The sequence below is a fragment of the Mauremys reevesii genome, linkage group 9 (assembly GCF_016161935.1).
Source record: "Mauremys reevesii isolate NIE-2019 linkage group 9, ASM1616193v1, whole genome shotgun sequence".
NCBI classification, from domain to species: domain Eukaryota; kingdom Metazoa; phylum Chordata; order Testudines; family Geoemydidae; genus Mauremys; species Mauremys reevesii.
The window spans coordinates 35,397,384-35,419,356 of NC_052631.1; the positions used below are offsets into that span (position 1 = coordinate 35,397,384).

Consider the following 21,973-nt stretch of genomic DNA (forward strand, 5'->3'; position numbering starts at 1 on the left):
GTCTGGTCAGACCTCTTGCTTCTTCCAGAGACTACTCTGTACATTATCCCCCCTTCTCTTCAGGAGGCTCATATTGTTGGGAGGGGCCTCTTCCCCAGGGTCAAGGGAGCTAGTCCTAGTTCTCAAGGCAACAAAGGAAAGGAAACTAATTTAACAGTAGCATCTTCTCTGTCCTACGGCTCTGTGCTTGCAAGCAACTAAAGGTAGCTTGGCTCTCTGCTTTCTCCTTTCTGGGAGCTGAGGGTGAGGTCTGTCCACCGCCCCAGGCTGGGCCCTTCTGCACTGAGCTCTCCCTTTTTAAGGCTCCTCCTCCAAGTTTGGCATGGGGCTGGGATGCCTGAGCCAAAGCTACTCTTTAACCCCTTCTTGCCTGGTGTGGGGTTTGTACAACCCACCACTGAACCCTTCCTTTCTAATAGTCCCTTTGCCGGAGTTCTAACCCCTGAAAGGTTAGAATAGAAATTCTGACACAACAGCCTTAAATAGACTTTGATTCTCAACTTCATTAACACGCTCTCTAATTGTCTTCATTGTAACTTCTTCATAATATTCCCAGATCCATATAAGTGTTGAAATGTTTTCCAGTAACATGTAGTTTCATCTCCCAATAACGTAATAACATCAACATCACAACTATTAAAATTGTTATAACTGGGTGTGTTTTGTTAGAATAACAGTAACTTTTTAGAGTAAGGCCCTGATCCACCATTGTGACCCACTCCTGTGCCCACATGTAGTGCCCATGAAGTCAATGAGTTCCACATGGGCACAGAAGATTGTCCACATGGATTTTGCATGGATCAGACACATAATGGGTAATTTTGAATCTGATGTATAACAAGTGTGATATAAGGTAAAGCATGTAAGAATATTTTTCTGCCTTATGCTGCAAGATAGCTCAATATCTTTCTTTTCCAGGGTTCTTACTGACATTGTTGCCAAGTGCCATGAAGAGCAACTAGAATACTGTGTCCGTTCTTATGTAAAGGTATGAAATATCCAACTGACCTTTGATCATCTCCTGTGTGTTGCACGTTATTTCCATTTTCTCTTTGTGATATTTTCTTGTAGTTTTTCCAGCATTTGGATAGTTGCCTTTTGACCCTCTAGATGGTGCAGTGATTAGGGCACTAGGCTAGGCCTTGGGAGAACCACATTTCATTCCCTGCTCTGCCACAGACTGTGTATTTAACCTTGGGCAAGTCACTTAGCTTCTCTGAGCCTCAGTTCCCCATCTGTAAAAATGGGGATAATAACACTGCCCTTCCTCACAGTGGTGTTTGGAGGATGGATACACTAAAGACTGTGAGGTGCTCAGATACTATGTAGGGGGCTATATAAATACCTAATTTGATAGATTTATGTATAGTTCAATGAGGTATTTTGCAGCATTCACGTTAAGTGGTTTTGTTGCTTCATACTGATCTGCCGTGTGTATTGTATGGATACAAGGTGTTTCTCCAATAGCATTTAACAAATTACAAATGGACAAGTGAAGCTTAGTGATAATTTTTACTAAGGAGGTGTTCCTTTTCTTTGTGCTTGCAGATTGCTGTATGTTTCTTCTGTTATATATTCTTAGCCTTCTATTGTTTTCTCAAGGTTATCATTTGTTCCTCCAAGTAACTGTATATTTGTACCTGGTTCTGGGATGTGAAATATTTTACTTTTGGGCGTGGTTCCTTGCACATTTTTGTAACTGGGCACTGCTTGCTCAGTTTTTTCCATCCAATTCTCATTTGGGGGAAAATGGCATATGTCTATGCCGTTAGCCTAGTATTTTGATCTCAGTGAACTTGTGATGACATTGAGAAAGTCAAACCCCAATGTCTTTAAAAAATGATATTTTTGTTTCCAATATCCATCGAGTACCCCTTAATAATGCTACAGACCAACAAACGCCTAAAAAGTAAATAGTTTAGCTGAAGTAACAATCTAAGATGAGGAGCTTAGTATAGAACTGTATGTTGTAAGTAGAAAGATATGGGAACCACCCTAAGGAACAAGGAAAAGGCAAAAGCGCTTCCTTGAATTTTGGGAAATTTGTACCCAGACATTACTAGATTAATCAAGAACTTGGCAGTGTAGTTGAATCACCTGCAGAGATATCAATCACTCTGTAATGATTTAATACACATTATTTTTGTACCTACTTAATTTATTCATTCATTAAGTCATTCATCTCAGAATGAACAAAGGAGAATCTATAGTATTTAAAACTTGTGAGAAGAGAAAAATAAAAGTTATTGTTGCTTTGCCTGTACTCCTCCATGTATAGAGGTTTTCTTCTTGTCTACTCATGTTCAGTGATGGTCAAACAGATACAGAACATGTCAGATATAAAATAAGAGAAAGGCACACCCTTCCAGTAATTATGGAAATAAGTTTGAATGACATATAAGAGACTTATAAATTAGTGGATGACATTCTGATTTATCGTGAAACAACGGAGGCTTTCACAAAGTCTAATAATAACTGTAATCTACCAAATGAAATTTATGCAACTCAAAAGACAAAAAAACTGCCCTTCAGGGCCAATGAAACCAAAATGAAAACTGAAACTCTCAGATCTTCGTGAACAGAATAATGAAAATATGAGACAAGTTCTACTAGGAAAGAAACCAAAGACTCTTTCAGGTCCAGTGAAGCTAAATGCTGCTGAACTAACTTCCACAACATGCAAAATGCCTTCATACTTTGTCTTTATATACTTTATGTCCTTATAAGGGATATTTTTCAACATTCCATGACCCACATTCTGATCTCAGTTACACTGGTATAAATCCAAAGTTTCTCTGAGTCAGAAGTCTGAGTCTGAGTCTGAGTCTAATGGAAATATTTGGATTTGTAGTGGTGTAATATGGTCCTATGTAACTTTCAGTTTAGTGCATTTGAATTGTCTAAAATCACAGTGGACTGAAATATTGTATTGATCACAGTTCTGACCATGTGATAGTGAAAAGCCAAAGAAGGGTGCATACACTTTATATTTCAGCAGTGCTTAAAATGAGCTTGTGAGCTGGTGCATATGCAAATAGCTGCTGTTGTGTTTCACACTGCCATGAACACAGCTGCAGTATGTAAATGACAACTCTTTGCTTTTCATTGCGTGCTTCAGCTCAGTGACCAAGTCATAAACATGTTGTGGTTCCTCATTATTCTAACCTAGTGCTTGGGGGAGAGATTCAAGTCCCTGTTGTGCCACAACCTTCCTGTATGACCCTGGGCAAGTCACATAGGGCCAGATTTTCAAAGGTATTTAGGAGCCTAAAGATGCAGATCCCAGTGGGATTTTCAAAAGCACCTAATCATTTATTTCAATGGGTGTTAGGCATGTAAAATTCCATTAGGCACTGATATGTAACTTTAGGCACCTAAATATCTTTGAAAATCTGACCCTTAGCCCTTTCTTGCCTCAGTTTTTCATCTGTTTAAAAAAAAAAAAAAGAGGAGGCGAATAGTACTTCCCTACTTCACAGAGGTGTTGTGAGGTTAAATGCATTAAAGATTCTGAGGTGTTCAAATACCAGTTTCTAGATTGATCATTATATAAGCAAACCAGGATGCATCAAGACCCATTGGGAAAACTCATGCCACTTAAGTAGAGCAGGTCAGGAAATTTTCAGCTAGTCAGAGAAAGCCAAAATAGCCAATAGCCTGGTGGTTAGGGCACTCACCTAGGATGTGGAAGATGTAGGAATTTCAATCAGGGTCTATGGCAGGGGTCTCAAACTCAAATGACCCCGAGGGCCGCATGAGGACTAGTGCATTGGCCCGAGGGCCGCATCACTGACACGCCCCCTTGCTGCCCCTGGCCCCACCCCCAATCCACCCCTTCCATGAGGCCCCGCCCCTGCCCTGTCTCTTCTCCACCTCCTCCCCTAAGCGCGCGGCTCCCCGCTCCTCCCCCCTCCCTCCTGGAAAGTGCTAAGCGCCACCAACAGCTGTTTGGTGGCTTGGCGGCGGGGCACTTAGGCGGCGGGTCCCGGAACAGAAGGGGCCCCCCACCGCCGAAGACCGGGCTGCACGCCAAGGGGATCTAGTCACATAGGGTGTTGGGTTCTTAAAGATTGGCTTGTTTTAGCCTCGTTTTGAAATGGGATTAGCTTGATTTTTGGTTTATTGTGAACATCGGGGTGCTTATTTACCACTGAAAGTTGGCAACGGTGCTTTAAGGCAAGCGCAGTCACGTTCAGAGGCAGTAGACAGCAAGAGCAGCAGCCCTAGATCTTGTACTGTCTGCAACTCTTGTTGCAGCTGTAACCCTCTGCCACCCCTGCTGCGATCTGTCTGGTGTACACTGTAAGCGCCTCCGGGCTGTGGCTTGCCAACGGCATTTGTAACGTGACACGCACACCGGGCCTGCAGGAACAAACGCTGGGGGAATAGCGGCGGCAGAGGCCGAGGGTGGGGAGCCAGCAGGGCAGAGCATCCTCCCCACGAGCCTGCCCCCCCTGTCTCACGCAGACTGAGGCCACTGGCTTGCGGGGTGGCCCCATTACCCTAGAGAAGCGCGGCTGCCCCTGCGGCTCCAGGAACGCGTGACTGAGGCGGGGATCAGCTCCCAGGCCCCACACCAAGGTCGGTGGGGCCCACAAGCCCGACTCGGCCGCTGCCCCCAACAGCCAGGGAGACACTCCCGGAAAGCGGCCGCTGACAAGCCAGGCTCCAGCAGCGCAGCACAGTCCCCCTGCCGCTGGGCCCGGCTGCATTCCCCCTGCTAGCGTGACGGGCGCCGGCGTCCGGCTCCATCCTGAGTCCTGCTGTTCCCTCGGCTTTCCACCTCCCCCCGCCCCCAGCGGCTCGCTCACTTGGCGGGCTCGGAAGCCGCTGGCGGCTGCCGCGCTCAGATCGGATTCGGGCTGAGCCCCGCCTTCTCGCTATGATTGGTCGTGGCGCCAGAGGCTCTTCCCTTGGCCCCCGCCCCCCAGATCTCCTGGGTGACAGGGACGCTATTAGCCGGAGGGGCCGCGCTCCCCCCGCCCTCGGAGTGGCAGCGCATGCGCACATGAAATATTGACTCGGGAGGCCCTGGGGAGCTCCGCGGGCCGCAGGGAAGAGCTCCGCGGGCCGCATGTTTGAGACCCCTGGTCTATGGGCATGTCTTCACTTGCAACGTTAAAGCACTGCCGCAGCAGCACTTTAATGTGGCTGTGTAGTTGCGGCACCAGCACTGGGGTAGAGCTCTCCCAGCTCTGTTAATACACACTCACCCCCTGAGGGGAGTAGCTACCAGCGCTGGTGCACTGTCTACACTGGCGCTTTATGGGGCTGAAACTTGCAGGATGGGAAAACCACTCCCCACCCAGCTCTATAATTAGGTGGTGAGCTGTCCGTTGCAGCAAGAAGACTTAATATTTAATAGGAATGCTACTTAAAAGTATAATTTGTTTTAGCTGTTTGTACTTAGTGTTGCTGAAAAAGATGTTTTCTAATAATTAACTAAATTAAGCTGCTGTTATTTCTGAGACTCCAGTGGATTCTTTCACTAAAGTATTAGTTAAAACAATAGGTGAGGGAAACAAATTAGTAGCAAATATCTGACTTATGTCCATGAGCTATCTAGTGGCAGAGGAAATCTTTTCCTTGGGCTACAACCTGGAAGGGGATGCTATTCCCCTTCTTTCCATTCTAGTGGGTGCTCTACCCCTTTCAGGATGAAGAATTGCTACCAAATAAGCAGTTGCAATTGGAAGATAGGAACAAAGGAAATGTGATCCTGATTAGGTGGGTTGAAAGCCCTCCTTTCTTCCCCTACAGGTTTATTGTTCTTCCTTTTCTGGGAATTCAAAAGAAGCAGATTCTGATGCCTGACGCCCTAATGAATCTATATCATGCCAGTGATTTTTAAGCAGAAATTCCCTTTGATTCAAATCAAGTTGAAAGTTATGGGGAGTACTGCTTAAAAGTCAGATTCAATCGGAGGAGTTTTTGTACCATTCCTGTTCAGCTTTATGTCAATTAATTTTTTTTCAGTCAAGATATTTTGGCAGGCAAAGATCAGCACCGCAGCTATTCTTAGAAGATGCATTCCTTATGCACCACTATCTGTTTCTGGGATTTCTAGCAGTTTTTACAGTACTATTATTGATCTTTCTTCAGTATGTGTTCAAGACCAAGTCATTCGAAGAAAGGACTGTCCATGAGGAGCTCGCTAAGAACATGACTGGTCTTTTGAAATCAAATGATCAAGCAACAGTGAAACACGTTTTAAAGGTGAATAATACAGTTTTAAAAATTAGTATGTTTTCAATATTAGTACAATTTCTGCTTCAGCTTCCCTCTCTCTTTCACTTTCCCCTGTGCGCTTTGCACATCTCAAAGCCCATAATAATGCTTTATCAGGCTTTCTTGCTGTAATTTTGTGAATTCTCAGCATAAGCCATTGCACAGTACATGGTATTTTACATTGTATAATTCCTCCTGCTGGATTTCCTTTCTGTTATTGCTCAACCACTGTGAGAAATATAATTCTTACACAATACAGTGAGTCAGATCATTAAGAATGATTTTTTTTTTTAACTTCACAAATGGTGCCAGGAATCACAGCTTAGATACATATTTATAAATAGGATATATATTCAAATAATATGATTTTAATGCAGTTACTATTGATTTGTAATTAGCTAAATGTAAAAGATAATTATTCTGATAAGCATGAAGAGCTGCCAATGTTTTTTGTTTTAAATAACCAATAAGAGAGAGAGCACTCTGGCCACACACATCTGGCATATCCTCCACACCCATGTAAGAGCTAGCTATGCTGTTTTTTCCCCAGCTGAGGACTTCCCCACACCAAGGGGATTCTCAGTTGTCCCGATCCAGACAGTTCCTAGCTCTTGTATACCACCATACTGGCAGATATGAACTGGAGAATGGGGAGACAGTCTGACCCATAGTGCAAGAAATTAAATGGCTGTTAAATAACGTCAAAGTCATTATTGTCAGGGCCGGCTCCAGACCCCAGCGCGCAAAGCGCGTGCTTGGGCGGCGTGCCATAGGAGGGCAGCAGGCGGCTCCGGTGGACCTCCCGCAAACATGCCTGCGGAGGGTCCGCTGGTCCCGCGGCTTCGGTGGAGCATCCGCAGGCATGCCTGCGGAGGGTCCGCTGGTCCCGCGGCTTCGGTGGAGCATCCGCAGGCATGCCTGCGGAAGGTCCACCGGAGCCGCGGGACCAGCAGACCCTCCGCAGACACGTCTGCGGGAGATCCACCAGAGCCGCGGGACCAGCGCCCCCCACGGCGTGCCACCCTGCTTGGGGCGGCGCAATTCCTAGAGCCGCCCCTGATTATTGTTATACGGGTACACTCTACACTTTTAAATAGGTCAATTTATTTTTACTAAAAAGTACTAGAGATTGAAGTCCTCTGGTCATTTGTAGTACCATCATATCATGGGACAAGCTTCCCATCACTGGCCCATCAGTCTGCGCAAACGACAGCTAGGACATATTCTCTGTGCCCTTTCAGTCATTGACCTCTCTGCTAAGACTTCTATGAAGGGTTTCAGTTATGCTACTATAATTATTATGTATCATGTATTTCTGCCATATCTACTTGCAAACAAAGCATGAATTAAGACAGAGGTGTAAATATGAATGGAAATGATCATTTGTTCGCTCCTTACTTCTTATTGAAGGCACAATCACAATTGCCAAATGCCAGATCCAGCAAGATGATGTGTGGCTTCAACTCAAGTGACTTAAATACTGTCATAGTAAAATGTAAAGCTTTCTAATTTTTCAATTCTATCAATATGCACTGCTGAGAACTCCAGAGCATTCCTCTAAAGAGGAATTCTTAGATGTAAAAAAATCACAAAATAATCTATGCAGTGTCATCATAGCCAAGATATCAGAGAGACCAGGCTTCTATTGGTCTAATAATATATTTTATTACCTCACCCATCTTGTCTGACAAAATAATCTGTTTTTCAACACTAATATTATCATGTAACTTTCTCCATAATATTTTTACAGCATTCCTGGTTCTTCTTAGCAATTATCTTAAAATCAGTGGCACAGCACTTGGTTGATACAAACAGAACACAGGTAAGAATATATATTATTATGTAATAAACTAAATTTTAAGATTAATTTCTACCCAAATACATTTAACCATGTAAAGTAAATGTATTCTAACTTTGTTTACTCTGAAGTAATAATCTGAATTTTTCTTAGATTCCTCGAACTCAGAGACTTCCAGAATCATTCCAGGCTGAATTAGACACACTGATAATAAACTTGTCTGACCATGTTTTTTGGAAATACAATAATGCTCCTGAAGAAACAAAAAATGCAAACCACAGCATTGCCAGATTTCTTAAGGTGAGATGTTCAGTCATTACTGCGCATGCATTTCTTCAGTCATAGTTAATGCAGAGTAAAGGAGATTAAACCTCCAGTCTGAGGGAGTAAGAGCTATCCAAGCGAATGATGGCTGAAGATGCAGAATCAGCACTGATTTATATTACGATTGTTTCTATGCTCTTAGGTCTGAGGAAGTCCAATGGCTGCATATAAATCTACTAGAAAAGCCTCACTTGTACATATTTGTCCTGATAAAAGATGTGGCACGGCTCCTCTTTCATCATGTCAGCCTCCACATTTCTCCCCAGGGAGTAAATAAATCCTACCCTGGAAGTTTTTTATTCTTAACTGTGGGTTTATTTAGAGTATTTACAAAGCGGGCTTCAGGGTAGGCCCGAGTCATTGTTTAAGCAAAAACCCCCAGAACACACATTTTTTTCCCCCACCAGAGCACTTACTTGTTACGCTGGATTCTGCTCACCAGCCCTTCCCCAAATAGAAGAAAACTTAATAATTCCCCTACAGGAGGAAATAGCTCTCTACCTAGGAGAATCCTTTTCTCCCTGCTGCCCCTAACCCTGCTGCAGCTTGTTTCTTTTCCCTCCTCCCACTATCTTACCAGAAGAGGTTTTTTTAAAGATCTCTGGCAGCCTTTAATTGGACTCAGGTGTCCCTAATTAACCTGAGGTAACCTCTTTTCATTTCATAGAGAAAAGGGCCTTGACCATTCTAGGATTGATATACCCATCTTCCACCACCCTCTTATCAAAGAGCAGTCAGCCCTGTCTGGGGTTCTCTGCTCAGTATCCTCTTCAGGTTCCTTAATGACCTTCACATCTGTCCCTGTTTTTTTCTTTGTTGTCCCCCATATTTATTTGCGTCCCGGGCTCAGTGGCTGCTCCCCAGTGGCTCGTCCTCAGTGGCACTTCCCCAGAACCCAGTAGGACCACTCTCTTAAAGCTGTCTGGTGTGTCTTCATCACAAAGGGTCCACACTGGCAAACAGTACAGCTCATGGATGTAACTTTTGAGTAAAGGAGAAGTATATTGATGAATGGAACAACTGTTACAAAATCAAGCTATTATAATTTCTTGATCTACTATAAGACTGAAGTAGTGACCATAATATGTGACTATCATAATAGGATAAGTAGCCAGCTTTTACACACCTTTTTAAATATTGCAAGTATTCTGTAAACTGCTGAAGCATGTAATTATATGTACATTTCATCTCAGGAAAAGTTGCAGGTGTTCCAGTCATGAATGATTATTTTTTCACAATTCAACAATGATTTTTGCCATCACAATCCCTCATCAGTTTTGTCTGTGGAACCTAAATAGTAGCTGTTCTGAGCAAAGCATAAAATTGTCAGCAGTGCCTATGTCCCATTTTCAAAAGTGATTTAGATCACATCTCATTGAAAGTCAGTCATGGATTTAAGTGGGAGTTCTGTGCCTAGTTGCTTTTGAAAATCCCACTTGACACTTGTCTGCATCTTTAGGCACGTAAATACCTTTAAAAATCTGTCTCCTCATGAGATTAACAAAAGTGTCTAAGGGTGTGTCTACACTGGACACTTCAAAGTGCTGCCGCTGGAACGCTCCCGCAGCAGCACTTTGACGTGCGAGTGCGGTCGCGCGCGGGTGCTGAGAGAGAGGTCTCCCAGTGCTCCTGGTAATCCACCTCCACGAGGAAATTAGCTCTGAGCACTGGGAGTGCGGCTTCCAGCACTCGGAGCCTGTCTACCCTAGCGCTTCAAAGCGCTCAAACTTGCTACGCTAAGGGGGGTGATTTTTCACCCCCCTGAGCCAGCAAGTTAGAGCGCTATAAAATGTAAGTGTAGACAAGCCCTAAATAAGTTAGGTACCCAGTTCCCATTGACTTTTAGTGGAGGTTAGATGCCTAACTCATTTAAGCAGTTTTTAAAACTTTACCCATAGTCTTCTCTAATGTATGTAGTGGATAAGTAAAGCAATCTGAAGTAGTTTTATCTGTCTTTGTGCTAATTGTTCTCTGATTGCCCAAGGATGGGTTTTGCAGCATTCTTTCATTTACTTGATAGACCAATTCATTCCTCTCGTAACTCCCTTATGGGATGGGAGTAGCAATAAGATTCCTTTTTTTTCTGTATCCCACAATCATTTGGACATTCTCCAGTATCTGCAGTGATCTCGTGATTAGCTATGGGGTGGGGAAGAATTAGCATTTAGGACACAGTGTGGCTAATTACATAACTGGACAGCTGGGGACAGGAACAATAAAAACCTTGTGACCTAGCGACACAGGCAACCTATGACACGAGCTGATTTTCAGTGGCACTCGTGCTGCCCGAGTCCTGGCCACCGCTCCAGGGAGCTCTGCATTTTAATTTAATTTTAAATGAAGCTTCTTAAATATTTTAAAAACCTTATTTACTTTACATACAATGGTAGTTTAGTTATATATTATAGACTTATAGAAAGAGACCGTCTAAAAACATTAAAATGTATTACTGGGACACGAAACCTTAAATCAGAGTGAATAAATGAAGACTCGACGCACCACTTCTGAAAGGTTGCCGATCCCTGTAGTGACATATAGAGTGTCCTGTACAACATACACTGAGACTAAGGGGTGAATCTCTCTGAGGCAGATTGAAACACAGCTCTTGGAAAAAATATACTGGAAATAAATTGTTCCTGTGAAGTTATCAAGAAAACCAGCAATATGGAGGATATAGTCTCTCTCGGCACACTTTAATTAATAAATAATAGATCTGCAGTCCTCCAAAATGGTCTCCATTTCAGGTGCTATGTGGAAACCTTATCTACCGTTATCCTAGCTGGCATGAGTTTTATTTACCCAATGCATTACGTCACTGAGAGGGTGACATTGCTTGCCAGTATTTCATGTCAGAATAACACGTGTTACTATTGCAGTTCTGCCTGTTATTTTTACATGTTATATATTTGAACAAGCGATAAAGCCATGTTATGCTACAATCAGAATTATCTGGTCCTTGCTTTTTTCTGGTCTGCCATAACAAATTATGTAAACTAAAGAGTTGGCTTGACATCTCCAGACCAGATTTTGCAGCAGCCAGATTTGAATGCCATGTACTATACACTCTGGGTTTTTTTTATTCTTGTACAGTTCAAGAGCATCTGTGATCTGTGTGATGGACCTGGTCCCCAGGATTACAGTCCTTGCTGACCCTGCAAGACTGTCCCACTCCAGGGAAGAATATCAGGAACTGTTTGTGGCTTGAGCACTATAACAAACTTTACCTCTCCCAACCATTTGGCCTCATCAAGCTGCTGTTCTCATAATAACGTAGAGTAATGACATGAGTATTTGCTCCCAGAGAGATAACCTAGTTCATAGTCAGAGAGTTGTTTGGCTGGATTCAAGAATCATTGCTTTGAAGCAAATATTTAGCTCAGCTTGCATCATGTGCTACCTCCCTTTATTGAGTGCTACAGTATTTAAAGTGCTATTTCCTCAGATAAACTCACTCCTAATTACTTGTACACTATGGTAGTAATTTCAGCCACACATCACTGGAGAGGCACAGTGCAGACAGATTGTACTGGTAAATCTGGCCCTGTGCTATTGGTAGTAGATATATAATTATAAACATTCTATTTTTTTCCTTAGCGCTGTTTTACATTTATGGATCGTGGATTTGTATTTAAGATGGTCAACGGCTATGTAAACATGTTCAGCTCAGGGGACCCCAAGGTATGAGTTATATTTTTTTTAAAGGTGACTTGATAGCAGAGTATTTTCAGGGTAAAACTATTTACAATCCATTCTGTAGTTACTCCATGCTCAGAAGTAGAGTTGATCAAATTACTTACTATAAAGAACGTGTTACAAATTTAGGTCCTGATCCTGCAAGGAGCTTCACATAGCTCTGTGGCTCTCAAACCCTTTTGTGCTGGTGACCCCTTTCACACAGCAAGCCTCTGAGTGAAACCCCCCTTATAAATTAAAAACACTTTTTATATATTTAACACCATTATAAATGCTGAAGGCAAAGCAGTGTTTGGGGTGGAGGTTGACAGCTCGCAACCCCCCATGTAATAACCTTGCGACCCCCTGAGGGGGCCCAACCCCCAGTTTGTGAGCCCCTGATATAGCTGGACTTCTGTGTCTCTGCAGAACTCAATTGAACTTCAGTGGGAATCTGTTGACACACACAGGTCAACCCATGTGTAGTTCCTTCCAAGATCATGACACTAGCCCTATTTTAGGTTAATGAATCATTTGTGAACTGCATGCTCATTTTCCTCTAATGTATTTGTAAATACTCACTGAAATAGCTTGATCAATAATTTTCAAACTATGGGTGATTCAATCACAAACTGGTCTGGTCAACTCTTCACTATTTGTATGGTGTGATTAATAGTATAAGTGAGATGGTTTTGTTTCTGCTCCATGGTTGGATCAGAGAAATATATGCAGGATAGTAGCAAATAATAAACAGTGCGCTCTTGGTATCTGGCAAAAGTTTGTGAAATTTTAATGATTCATGAACTTTTTCATAAATATTCAGTAGTGATCTAAATAAATAAGATGACCCTATGAATTATAAGGAACCAAATTTGGTGCCTTTGATTGTGAAATTATTCACAATTTTTTTTAACTACATCAAGCTGGACTCAGATCTCTCACATAAACAGAGGAACAGCTGCAGAATCAGGCCCTTAGTTATTGTGTTATATATTAAGATCATAAATCTGCAAAGAATTCCATAAAATCTGAAAATTGTTTCCACATGTTTCAGTTCAGTTCAGCAGCAAAAACAGATGTTTAATTAAAACAGATGTTTAATTAAAACATCCAGTTAATGGCTAACAGAGCAGTTCATTACTGGAGATTGGTCAGTCTGTATAGCAGAAATTAGCACATCTTCAAAGATAAATGTATGTATGATATTTACAGCATAGCTTCCTTTCCAAATAGTCTGCCAGAGAACATTTGAAAGTAGAGTCAATGAGGAGCCAAGACAGATGTGCCAGTGTAAGAGACTTGACGCCAATGAAAAAGAATATGCATAAAATGAGTTATAAAGATTCTTATGACTTTGAGGAAATACCAGAATATCCTCAGTGTCTTGGCTTGTCTTGCTTTGTAACTAGAGAGCAAAACAAGAGCCAGTCATTCAGTTTTGAAGCAAGGTTAAGTTTTCATCGGCTTGCGTACTTTGGTTTTTAACTGCTTGTTTACTTACAAAAAATATACTGATCCCAGTCTTCTAGAAAGTTGAACTGTACATCTAACCATTTGAAGAAATTGTATATGTGGTTGTGTCAGTACATAACATTGCATCAAGTGAATTTATTCTAGGTGTGGATGAAACTCAACGGTAGAACTGATTCATTGAAAATTTCAATATTTTGACGTTTGTTTTATCCTGAATTGGGACCAAAAGCCAAAATATTAAAAAATTTGGATTCAGAAATATTGTAATGTTTCATTTTAACGTTTATTTGTGTTCCCATGAGCTGCTGTGGTGCCTCACTAGAGTTTTAGTTCAAGTGACTCATGCCCCCATTCTCTTTTATCAGTCCAGTTCTGTGGCTGATTGACCATGACCATGGTGCATCATGGAGATATGATCATTCCAATGGAAGATTCCTTACCAGCTCTACTCGACAAGTTCTGAAAAGTTCAGATAAGCCACAAAAAGTTTCCAGCCTTTTTGGTCTAGACCCTTTTCTGTGCTTGTGGCATCCTAGCTCTACTGCTCAGCAGAAATGAAAAGATTACACTTGTGACATGGATCCTTCACACCCTTTAAGAAGGGGCAAGATTTGGGCCTTTACAGATACATGCAGATACTGGGATGTAGTATCAGCTTATTGTTGCTCTGATTAATTGGTCCGACTGCATCCTGGGAAATAGTTTCTTATGCGTTAGAACATTGTTCTGGGAAGAGGAAACGAATCTAAATATTCCTTGCAGGACCTCGGGCAAGACAGTTTCCCATCTATAAAATGGGAATAGTTTTTTCACATGAGAGTTGCATAGCTTAATTCATTAACGGTCGCAAAACACTTGGAGCTTTTGGATAGAAAGTGCTATAGAAAGGCAAAATATTGTTGCTACACAACATTCATTCTTATTAAAATGCTCTGATACATGCACACACACAGCAACATGGGAATTAGTTTTTCTCCTTGTTATAGTTTTTATAGTTCCCTTTGTATAAACTTTGTTATACTATCAATGCTCATTTAAAACACAATAACACTTTAATGAGCAGCCCTCCCATTACCAATTGAAAGGAATGACTGGAGTTGATGATGTGTATTATCAAAAGCAGTATGAGCCAGATCCAAAGCCCAATGAAATAAATGAAAAGACTTACCACTGACGTCAGGCCTAATACTACCAAAGCATGGTACTCAGTTCATTAAAAGAGTGAGGAGAAAAGGAAACACACAAAAGCATTGTAAGGTTATTGTTTTTGAGTGAGCACATAGTGCTGGGTCAGTGAATGATACAGACTATTGAAATGATTGCTACAGCCTTGAATTATGTGAAGTGGAGGTGATGCATCATACCTCCTAAGAGTTTAAGTAACAGCATATGCCATCTAAGGGAGCCAGTGCATGGTCTTAAAGTGACAGCTGCTTTAAATGTGTCATTTAGTTAAAGTCATACAGAATCAGTGTGAAATTAAATTTCAGGAATCCACCAAAAAATGCAAGCATGGTTACGACAAATGCCTTTAATATAAATTTGGGGGAGGGGGAACCAAGTTTTTTATCTTATTCTGTACTATAGCATTACATAATAGATCATTAGCTTTCAGTGGCTGATGTGAATGATTTTGGGGTAGAGAGAAATATTAATGTAATTTTTAACCTTGTTTCCTGTTGTCATTAAAGTCCATACCAATTATTTAATATTGTGGTGTTTCAGATTTTATATCAGTACAAATTTGACTTTCTTCAAGAAGTTTGTCACCATGAACACTTTATTCCTTTGTGCCTGCCCATACGATCTGCAAACATTCCAGGTAATAACTCACCTTGTATATTGGCTTGTGAAATGTATTAATTGTCACATATTTCTCAGGCCAAGAATAACATCTAGACATTAGATATGAAAGTAGAGAATAGGATATAGATGTGATGTTAACAAGGGGTAAGAGAGATCTCCCAGTTTAAACGTCTGTTTATTTCTGAGACCAGGTGGGAGAGGTGATATCTTTTATTGGACCAACTGCTGTTGGTGAAAGAGATAAGCTTTCAAGATACACAGAGCTCTTCTCCAGGTCGATCTTTATTTCTGTTCATCCCAAATATGCCTGCAAATCCAGTTCTAAAGTGGTTCATTTAATGGAAATGTTGGTTTAGTGACCTAGAGTGCTTGCAGAGAGAGAAGTACTAAAACTGAAACTGGGTTGAGAGATGAGAACTGCAAGAAGAGACGTCTGAAACTAGGAGGAGGCTTGAGAACAGATGCAACAGAAAAGAAGGAACTTAAAGTTGTGAAGGAGGATGGAAGCTGTATCCTCTTCAGCTGGGGTTAGTGAGGTTTGATGAGCAGTAACTAGCGGAGGTGGAAGGCTCTTCTGCTCCTGTGAATGTACATTCTGGTGACTGTACATTCAAGCCATTGTGTTTCTAGTATCTATGAGCTGATTAACCTTAGGGAGTAGATCCCCAACAACCTGTCGTTCTGAAATGTAGGTTTCACTACCAATAGGCTGAGGGTACTTATCCTCCAAAGCTAAACTCAGTGTGTATGGTGTTCTGAATGTGGCCTCCTAGTTGTGGCCAGTAGTACTCCTTTCCCCCCCTTTACCAAACTCTCTTATAGACATATATACTGACAAGTGAGAGTCACCTATATCACAAGTAAAGCGCCGTTTAAGGCAGAAGAGGCCTTATGATGCACTGTCTAATCTCCACATCTTTTACGCTTCCTTGGCCATTTCTGCAAAATAGAGTAAGAGAGGAGCATTCTCCCCACCATCCTTTACATCTGGAACAACTTCTGTAGTCTTGGTTTTGTGATTAAAGCACATGATTGAGCAGTTTTGCTGTTGACTTTAGTTAAACCTGGATTTCACCTGAGGCTCTATTCCCAGCTGACCTGGGGCAAGTCTCTTAGGATTTGATCCTGCAGGGTGCTGAGCATGAGTGTAACTCCCACTGAAGGTGGAGCTACTCAGTATTTCCATGAGTATTTTCCTCTCTGTGTCTTAGTTTCATCATCAGCAAAAGGATAATGTAGTACTTCCCTCACAGAGCTGTGGTGAAGCTAAATGCATTTCTGGTGATAAACTATTGGGAGACTAACATAGCAGGCTTTACAGGAGGGTAAAGTATTAATTATTCATTATTATTGCATTAATATTTTACTAGGAGAAGAGTGGCATTTTATTCACATTTGGTTGAATTGCCTCCAGCCAAAGTCACTTTTGCCAATGTAGATCTTGTGGATCAAACACCATGATTTCTGGTTTCTACATTATTCTGCAAGAATTTCCTATGCAGCACTATTGGCTGGGGTGACTTGGCAAAAGTGCAGTGTGAAAATCTGCCTGCGTAGAGAGAGTACTCTGTTAAAAAAAACTGAAATGTAGCTCAGTTACCTATTCTACTATGCCAAACTGAATTTTAAAAAAACCCTATGTTTATCATGCATCCATTATAAATGAAATAGACAATTATCAAAGGTCTTACTCTAATGCACATTAAAGCCAATAGTAACCTTTCTGTTGAATCTGATGGGCTTTGGATCAAGCATCAAAAGAGGGAAAGAAAATGAAATATACTTTTCACACATCATCATAATGTCATTAATTTGATTTAGTAAAAATGCATGATTCCTGCCTTTTCTTTTCTTTTTTATTCATGATAAATCAAGACTCTGTGACACCTTCAGAATCAACGCAGGAATATCATGCATCAGGTAAGAGCTTAATTTCTTACAATACTACATGTGGAGTGTTAGCACGCCACATAAAACTGGGCGTGAGGAGTTTTTATTTTTATTCCCAGCTCTATCACTGAACTGTGGTGGTACCTTGGGGGAGTCATTTAAATCATCTGATGTTTGGATCTCTGTGTTTCAGTTTCTTTAGCTATAAAATGGGGATAATACTTAGATGCTATGCCTCAAAAGGGTGTTTGAAGACTTATTCAATGTTTGTAAATTACTCTGAGAACCTCAGATGTCAAGAACAATATATGTAAATCATCATTCATTTATAAATTATACAAACTGCATGATCTTAAGAAATATTTGTTATTGATGTTTGTTAATTTGTTCTGAAACTCACACATGAACCTGCCTGAAGAATTTTTGTCAAAATCTTTATTTCTGGAATGTATGTTAACATCATTCATTTAAAAATAAAATGAGATCCTTGTCTGTTCTGATCCAGATATTCCAGAATACACCCTGACCAATGAATTTTGTCATAAACATTTCTTAATTGGGTTGCTGCTTCGGGAAGTTGGCTATGCACTGCAAGAGGACCAGGATATTAGGCACTTAGCTTTGGCTGTGCTTAAAAACCTAATGGCAAAACATTCATTTGATGATCGATATGCAGATCAGGTAAGTGTGTTATTTATTCGTTCCACTAATATTTTCATGCAGTGAAATACATTTGAATACTATTCACTCCCCAGTTTACAATAATTTGTTTCTTTGGATTTTTCTCTCTTTCTTAGGATAAACAGGCACAAATAGCAAATCTGTACATGCCTCTCTATGGTATGCTTTTGGACAATCTGCCAAGGATTTACATGAAGGATATTTTTCCTTTCAATATAAGTACATCCAATCAGGTAACTTAATGCAATTTTTCAGAACTTTCATATGAATCATTGTAGTTGTTGATATCCCTTACTTCCTCTAGCATTAACAAAAGGAGAGTCCACCCACAAATATAAAGGGGACTGAAGATTTTCAGACTAGAGTTCCAGAAACGCAATCAAGAAGGGAGCAGACACATCATGAGAACTATGGGAATGAAGGGTGAGGTGAGGGTGGGAAGGTAGAGAGATTTGCAGGGGGGTTCATATTGAGTTGGCATTAGTGGCAGCTTTCCATACAACACCCACACATTCAGGTTCATAAAAAAGCAGTGCTAGTTTTGCATGGCTCTAGTGGTGAGGCTGCTCTGGCTCCTGAGAAGCAGAAGACCTGGCAGGAAGTCTGCACCACTTCAGTACAGCCATGAGTCCTGACCCTACAAACACTTGTGCACGTGCTTAACACTATGCACAGGAGTATTCCTTTGGTGCCAATGGGAATACTGACATGCATAAGTTTAAACACATGCATAAAAGTGAGCAGGATCAGGGCCTTGGTTGTCCATTAGAGGTTCAAGATCTGATCTGTGGGAAACATACTAAAAAAATGTGGTGTAAAGGCACTGAGAGAGAGGTCTGAGAGCTGCTTTTTATAATCTTAGTTTATCTCTATTCAGCATTCACTGACCAAATATCAGTGGCTGAGAAATGGGGTTGCAGCATCTCAGGTTAATCACAATGGACCAGATACTGATCTCAGTTGCTCTGGTAGAAATCTGGAGTTACTTTCTTGGAATTTACACCTGCATAGCACAGATCACAATCCATCCCAGCACTACTCTATAAATCACCTGGTAGGAGTATTGTTTAGAAGAATGCACGTGTGGTCTGCATCTGCCCCTAAGGAGATTAGATGTATTATTTATATGACCGTATTCAGTCTCCAAAAATAGGAGCAAGTGTCTGCAGAATCTATGGCCCTCCTCAGCTTCCAGCAAACCAACCTGTTTCACTTGATAATTGCTAGTAATATTAAAATGCCCTTTTTTCTGACATTTATGCATGTGGTTTAAGAAGCAAACACATTCTTAGACTTGATCTGTCATATGCAACTCTGCTTATGAGTGGGCTTCATGTTGCACATCTTTACTCAGTGTATTATGGTAAGCCTTGATCTCTTCTGGCTGCCTTGTCTAATCAGCTGAAAGTAGGTTTTTAAGCTCAGTGTCTACGCGATCAGATGTACTGTAATTATAAAATTAATGACAGGCTGAGTTTGAGTTTGTAAAAAGTGCTATTATGTAGCTGAGTTCTTGTTTTTGCCCACTTTGAAATGCAGGGATCTAGAGATGACTTGAGCACTGCAGGAGGATTTCAGAGTCAAACAGCAATGAAACATGCAAACTCTGTGGATACATCTTTTTCCAAAGATGTCTTGAACTCTATAGCAGGTACTAAAGTGCTGATAACACAGAATGAGATTTTTGTGTATTTCACCCCATTGTGCTTTCTGCTGAAAAGTATCTTGCATCACGAATATCATCATTAACCCATTTATGTGATATACAGGGAAACAAGTGATCCTGTATTTCTCCTCCTGTCCCATATTTTTGGATCCATTTTATTTTTCTTCTGAAGCTACCCTACTTTTGTTGGTTTCCTTATTGTACTGCCTCTCGTGGTGATGCCAACCTTGCCTTTAATGTTTTATTAATTCCTAATGTATTCTTGCAATTGCCTCATGCTTTAAAAATATTTACAGAGATTCTCCTGTAATTCTAAAACCTCCATGGAATGGGGAGTTGCCACTTTCTTCACAGTGTATGCTAGGTACATCAAAAAGTCACACTCTGAAGAAGTCATTACATGCTGTACTGCAGGTGTGAATTTTTAATAAGGCAAGCATTTTTATATTTTCAAAATATAATGGAGGGGAAGAAACACAACTTACTTTTGATTACTTCATCTAAGGCCCATTTCTAAGCTCACTGAAGTCAGTGGGAGGTTTTCTACTGATTTCAGTGAGCTTTGAATCAGGCCTTCATAAAAAGTCATGGGTTTTTTAATGCCATGAATAACAGCAAAACTGTATCATTTTATTCAACTTGTTGCATGTTTTCAGTACCAAATGTAGTCACCAGTAGCTTCATGACAGAGGTAAACAGTCCAAAGCTGTCCATCCTACATACAACATATTTTTGGTTTTCCATTATTACTATTAGTTTTTGTATCCATACGTATTATTTTAGCATGTTTGCCGTGACTTTTGTTTACAGCCTTTTCATCAATAGCTATCTCTGCAGCAAACCATGCTGACTCCAGAGCTTCCTTAGCAAGTCTTGAGTCTAACCCAAGTACCAATGAAAAAAACAGTGAGAGAACTGACACCTGTGAAAAGGTACATGTGTAAACACTTGAAAACAATTCTTAGAGTTAAAAAGTCTGTCTTGATACTCAATAAGCCAGTGTGTTTCCAATCCCGCAGATTGCGAGACCTTTGTCTTTGATTGGATCAACTCTTCGCTTCGACAAGTTAGATCAGGCTGAAACTAGAAGCCTTCTTATGTGTTTCCTTCACATTATGAAAACAATTTCAGAAGGTAAAAAAAAAAAATCCCTAAAAAGCACTTTTTTTATTTGTAATATTATAAAATCCTTAGGGCCTCACTAATGTTACGTCTGTGCTACACACTGCTTTCAGCAGCATGTGGGATGTGTGTGGCTACACGCTGCACTGACAAGCAGGCTTTGTCCACACGGGGGTGCACAGCTACATGTGTCAATGAAAGGCTCTGGCAGGAGGGAGTCAACAGGGAAAGGCTCACACCCTGCTACCTCCCTGCTGCCAGAGCCTTTCCCCACTGCTGGAGTCTGTGCCTGCAGTGGGGAAAGGCTCCAGCAGCAGGGAGCTGCCATAGTTCTTCCCTGTGGCAGGAGCCTTTCCCTGCTTTCTCCCCCTGCCAGAGCCGTTCCTTCTGGGACACTACAAGATTACATTGTAGCGGGAAGGTGCAGTTTGGATGAGTAGAGAGCCATGTAGGGTATGTCTTCGAGTACAGATACACACATCAGGTTTGTCTGTATTCTACTCGCCTAAGCCATGCCTCACTGTCTACACTGCTATTAAACCTGTGCTGGGGGGGCTTCTTGAGCACATCTTCTGCATGCAGCCAAAAGAAGCATGCCGTGTTAACTTAGTGTAAAGTCAAGAGAGAATTTCTTCACTGTCTTCAGTGGACTTTGGATCCTCAGTTTCCAATAATTGCTAAATTCCTATGTTTTGATGTCTGGTTCCAGATACATTGATTTCCTACTGGCAGAGAGCTCCATTCACAGAGATAGCGGACTTCTTCGGTATTTTAGAGTAAGTTCACTCTCTGGTTTGTTTGCTGGTTTGTTAAATAATATTGTTCTCTAGCAGCTGCTGTAGTAATTGTATGTTTTACTCTCTGGGATAAAATTCAGGTATGCTAATGATTAAAGACCATAGCATCCTTATGTTGGCTATTTCCAGGGAAAAGATAGGAAACTCTTTGGGGTTTTCCTCACAGAATTTTGTATGAATTCTCCTGTTTGGGGTTGAGATTTGCTGCCACGCCTCTTCCTCATGGGAAAAGTAAGGCCTTTGCCTCCCCAAACCTCCTCCAGAGCTATTTACATTCCATGGGCTCCTAGCCCTGACCTAATTTCCTGTGGCTTCTTCTGAGCACAACTCCTGCAGGCTCCCTGCTTGGAACTGAACCCAGAACCCCCTAACCAGCTCAGCTGGGAAAGATGAGTAAGATGGAACTGACTGGGTCATCATTTACTTAGCCACAAAAGTTCCATAAGGTTGGTGGAGAAACTGTCCTCCTGCAGACATCCCCACAGTTTTTCCCCCCTCACCATGCAGGAATCCCAA

The 21,973-nt window shown here is 41.3% G+C and overlaps 1 protein-coding gene across 12 annotated transcripts in view; it reads left to right on the forward strand.

The window, feature by feature from the left end:
• DOCK10 (dedicator of cytokinesis 10) overlaps positions 1-21,973 on the forward strand; it is a 188,324-nt gene that overhangs the window by 124,774 nt on the left and 41,577 nt on the right. For 10 of the 12 annotated variants that reach the window (XM_039487216.1, XM_039487217.1, XM_039487219.1 and 7 more), the window contains 13 exons: positions 919-988; positions 6,103-6,216; positions 7,979-8,050; positions 8,180-8,326; positions 11,945-12,028; positions 15,221-15,317; positions 17,177-17,221; positions 17,697-17,872; positions 17,989-18,105; positions 19,412-19,523; positions 20,349-20,470; positions 20,558-20,672; positions 21,370-21,436. In XM_039487216.1, the coding sequence (XP_039343150.1) occupies positions 919-988; positions 6,103-6,216; positions 7,979-8,050; positions 8,180-8,326; positions 11,945-12,028; positions 15,221-15,317; positions 17,177-17,221; positions 17,697-17,872; positions 17,989-18,105; positions 19,412-19,523; positions 20,349-20,470; positions 20,558-20,672; positions 21,370-21,436 (1,338 nt within the window). The remainder of the gene's footprint in view (positions 1-918; positions 989-6,102; positions 6,217-7,978; positions 8,051-8,179; positions 8,327-11,944; positions 12,029-15,220; positions 15,318-17,176; positions 17,222-17,696; positions 17,873-17,988; positions 18,106-19,411; positions 19,524-20,348; positions 20,471-20,557; positions 20,673-21,369; positions 21,437-21,973) is intronic. The other 2 variants (XM_039487218.1, XM_039487221.1) reach the window with 2 other exon arrangements.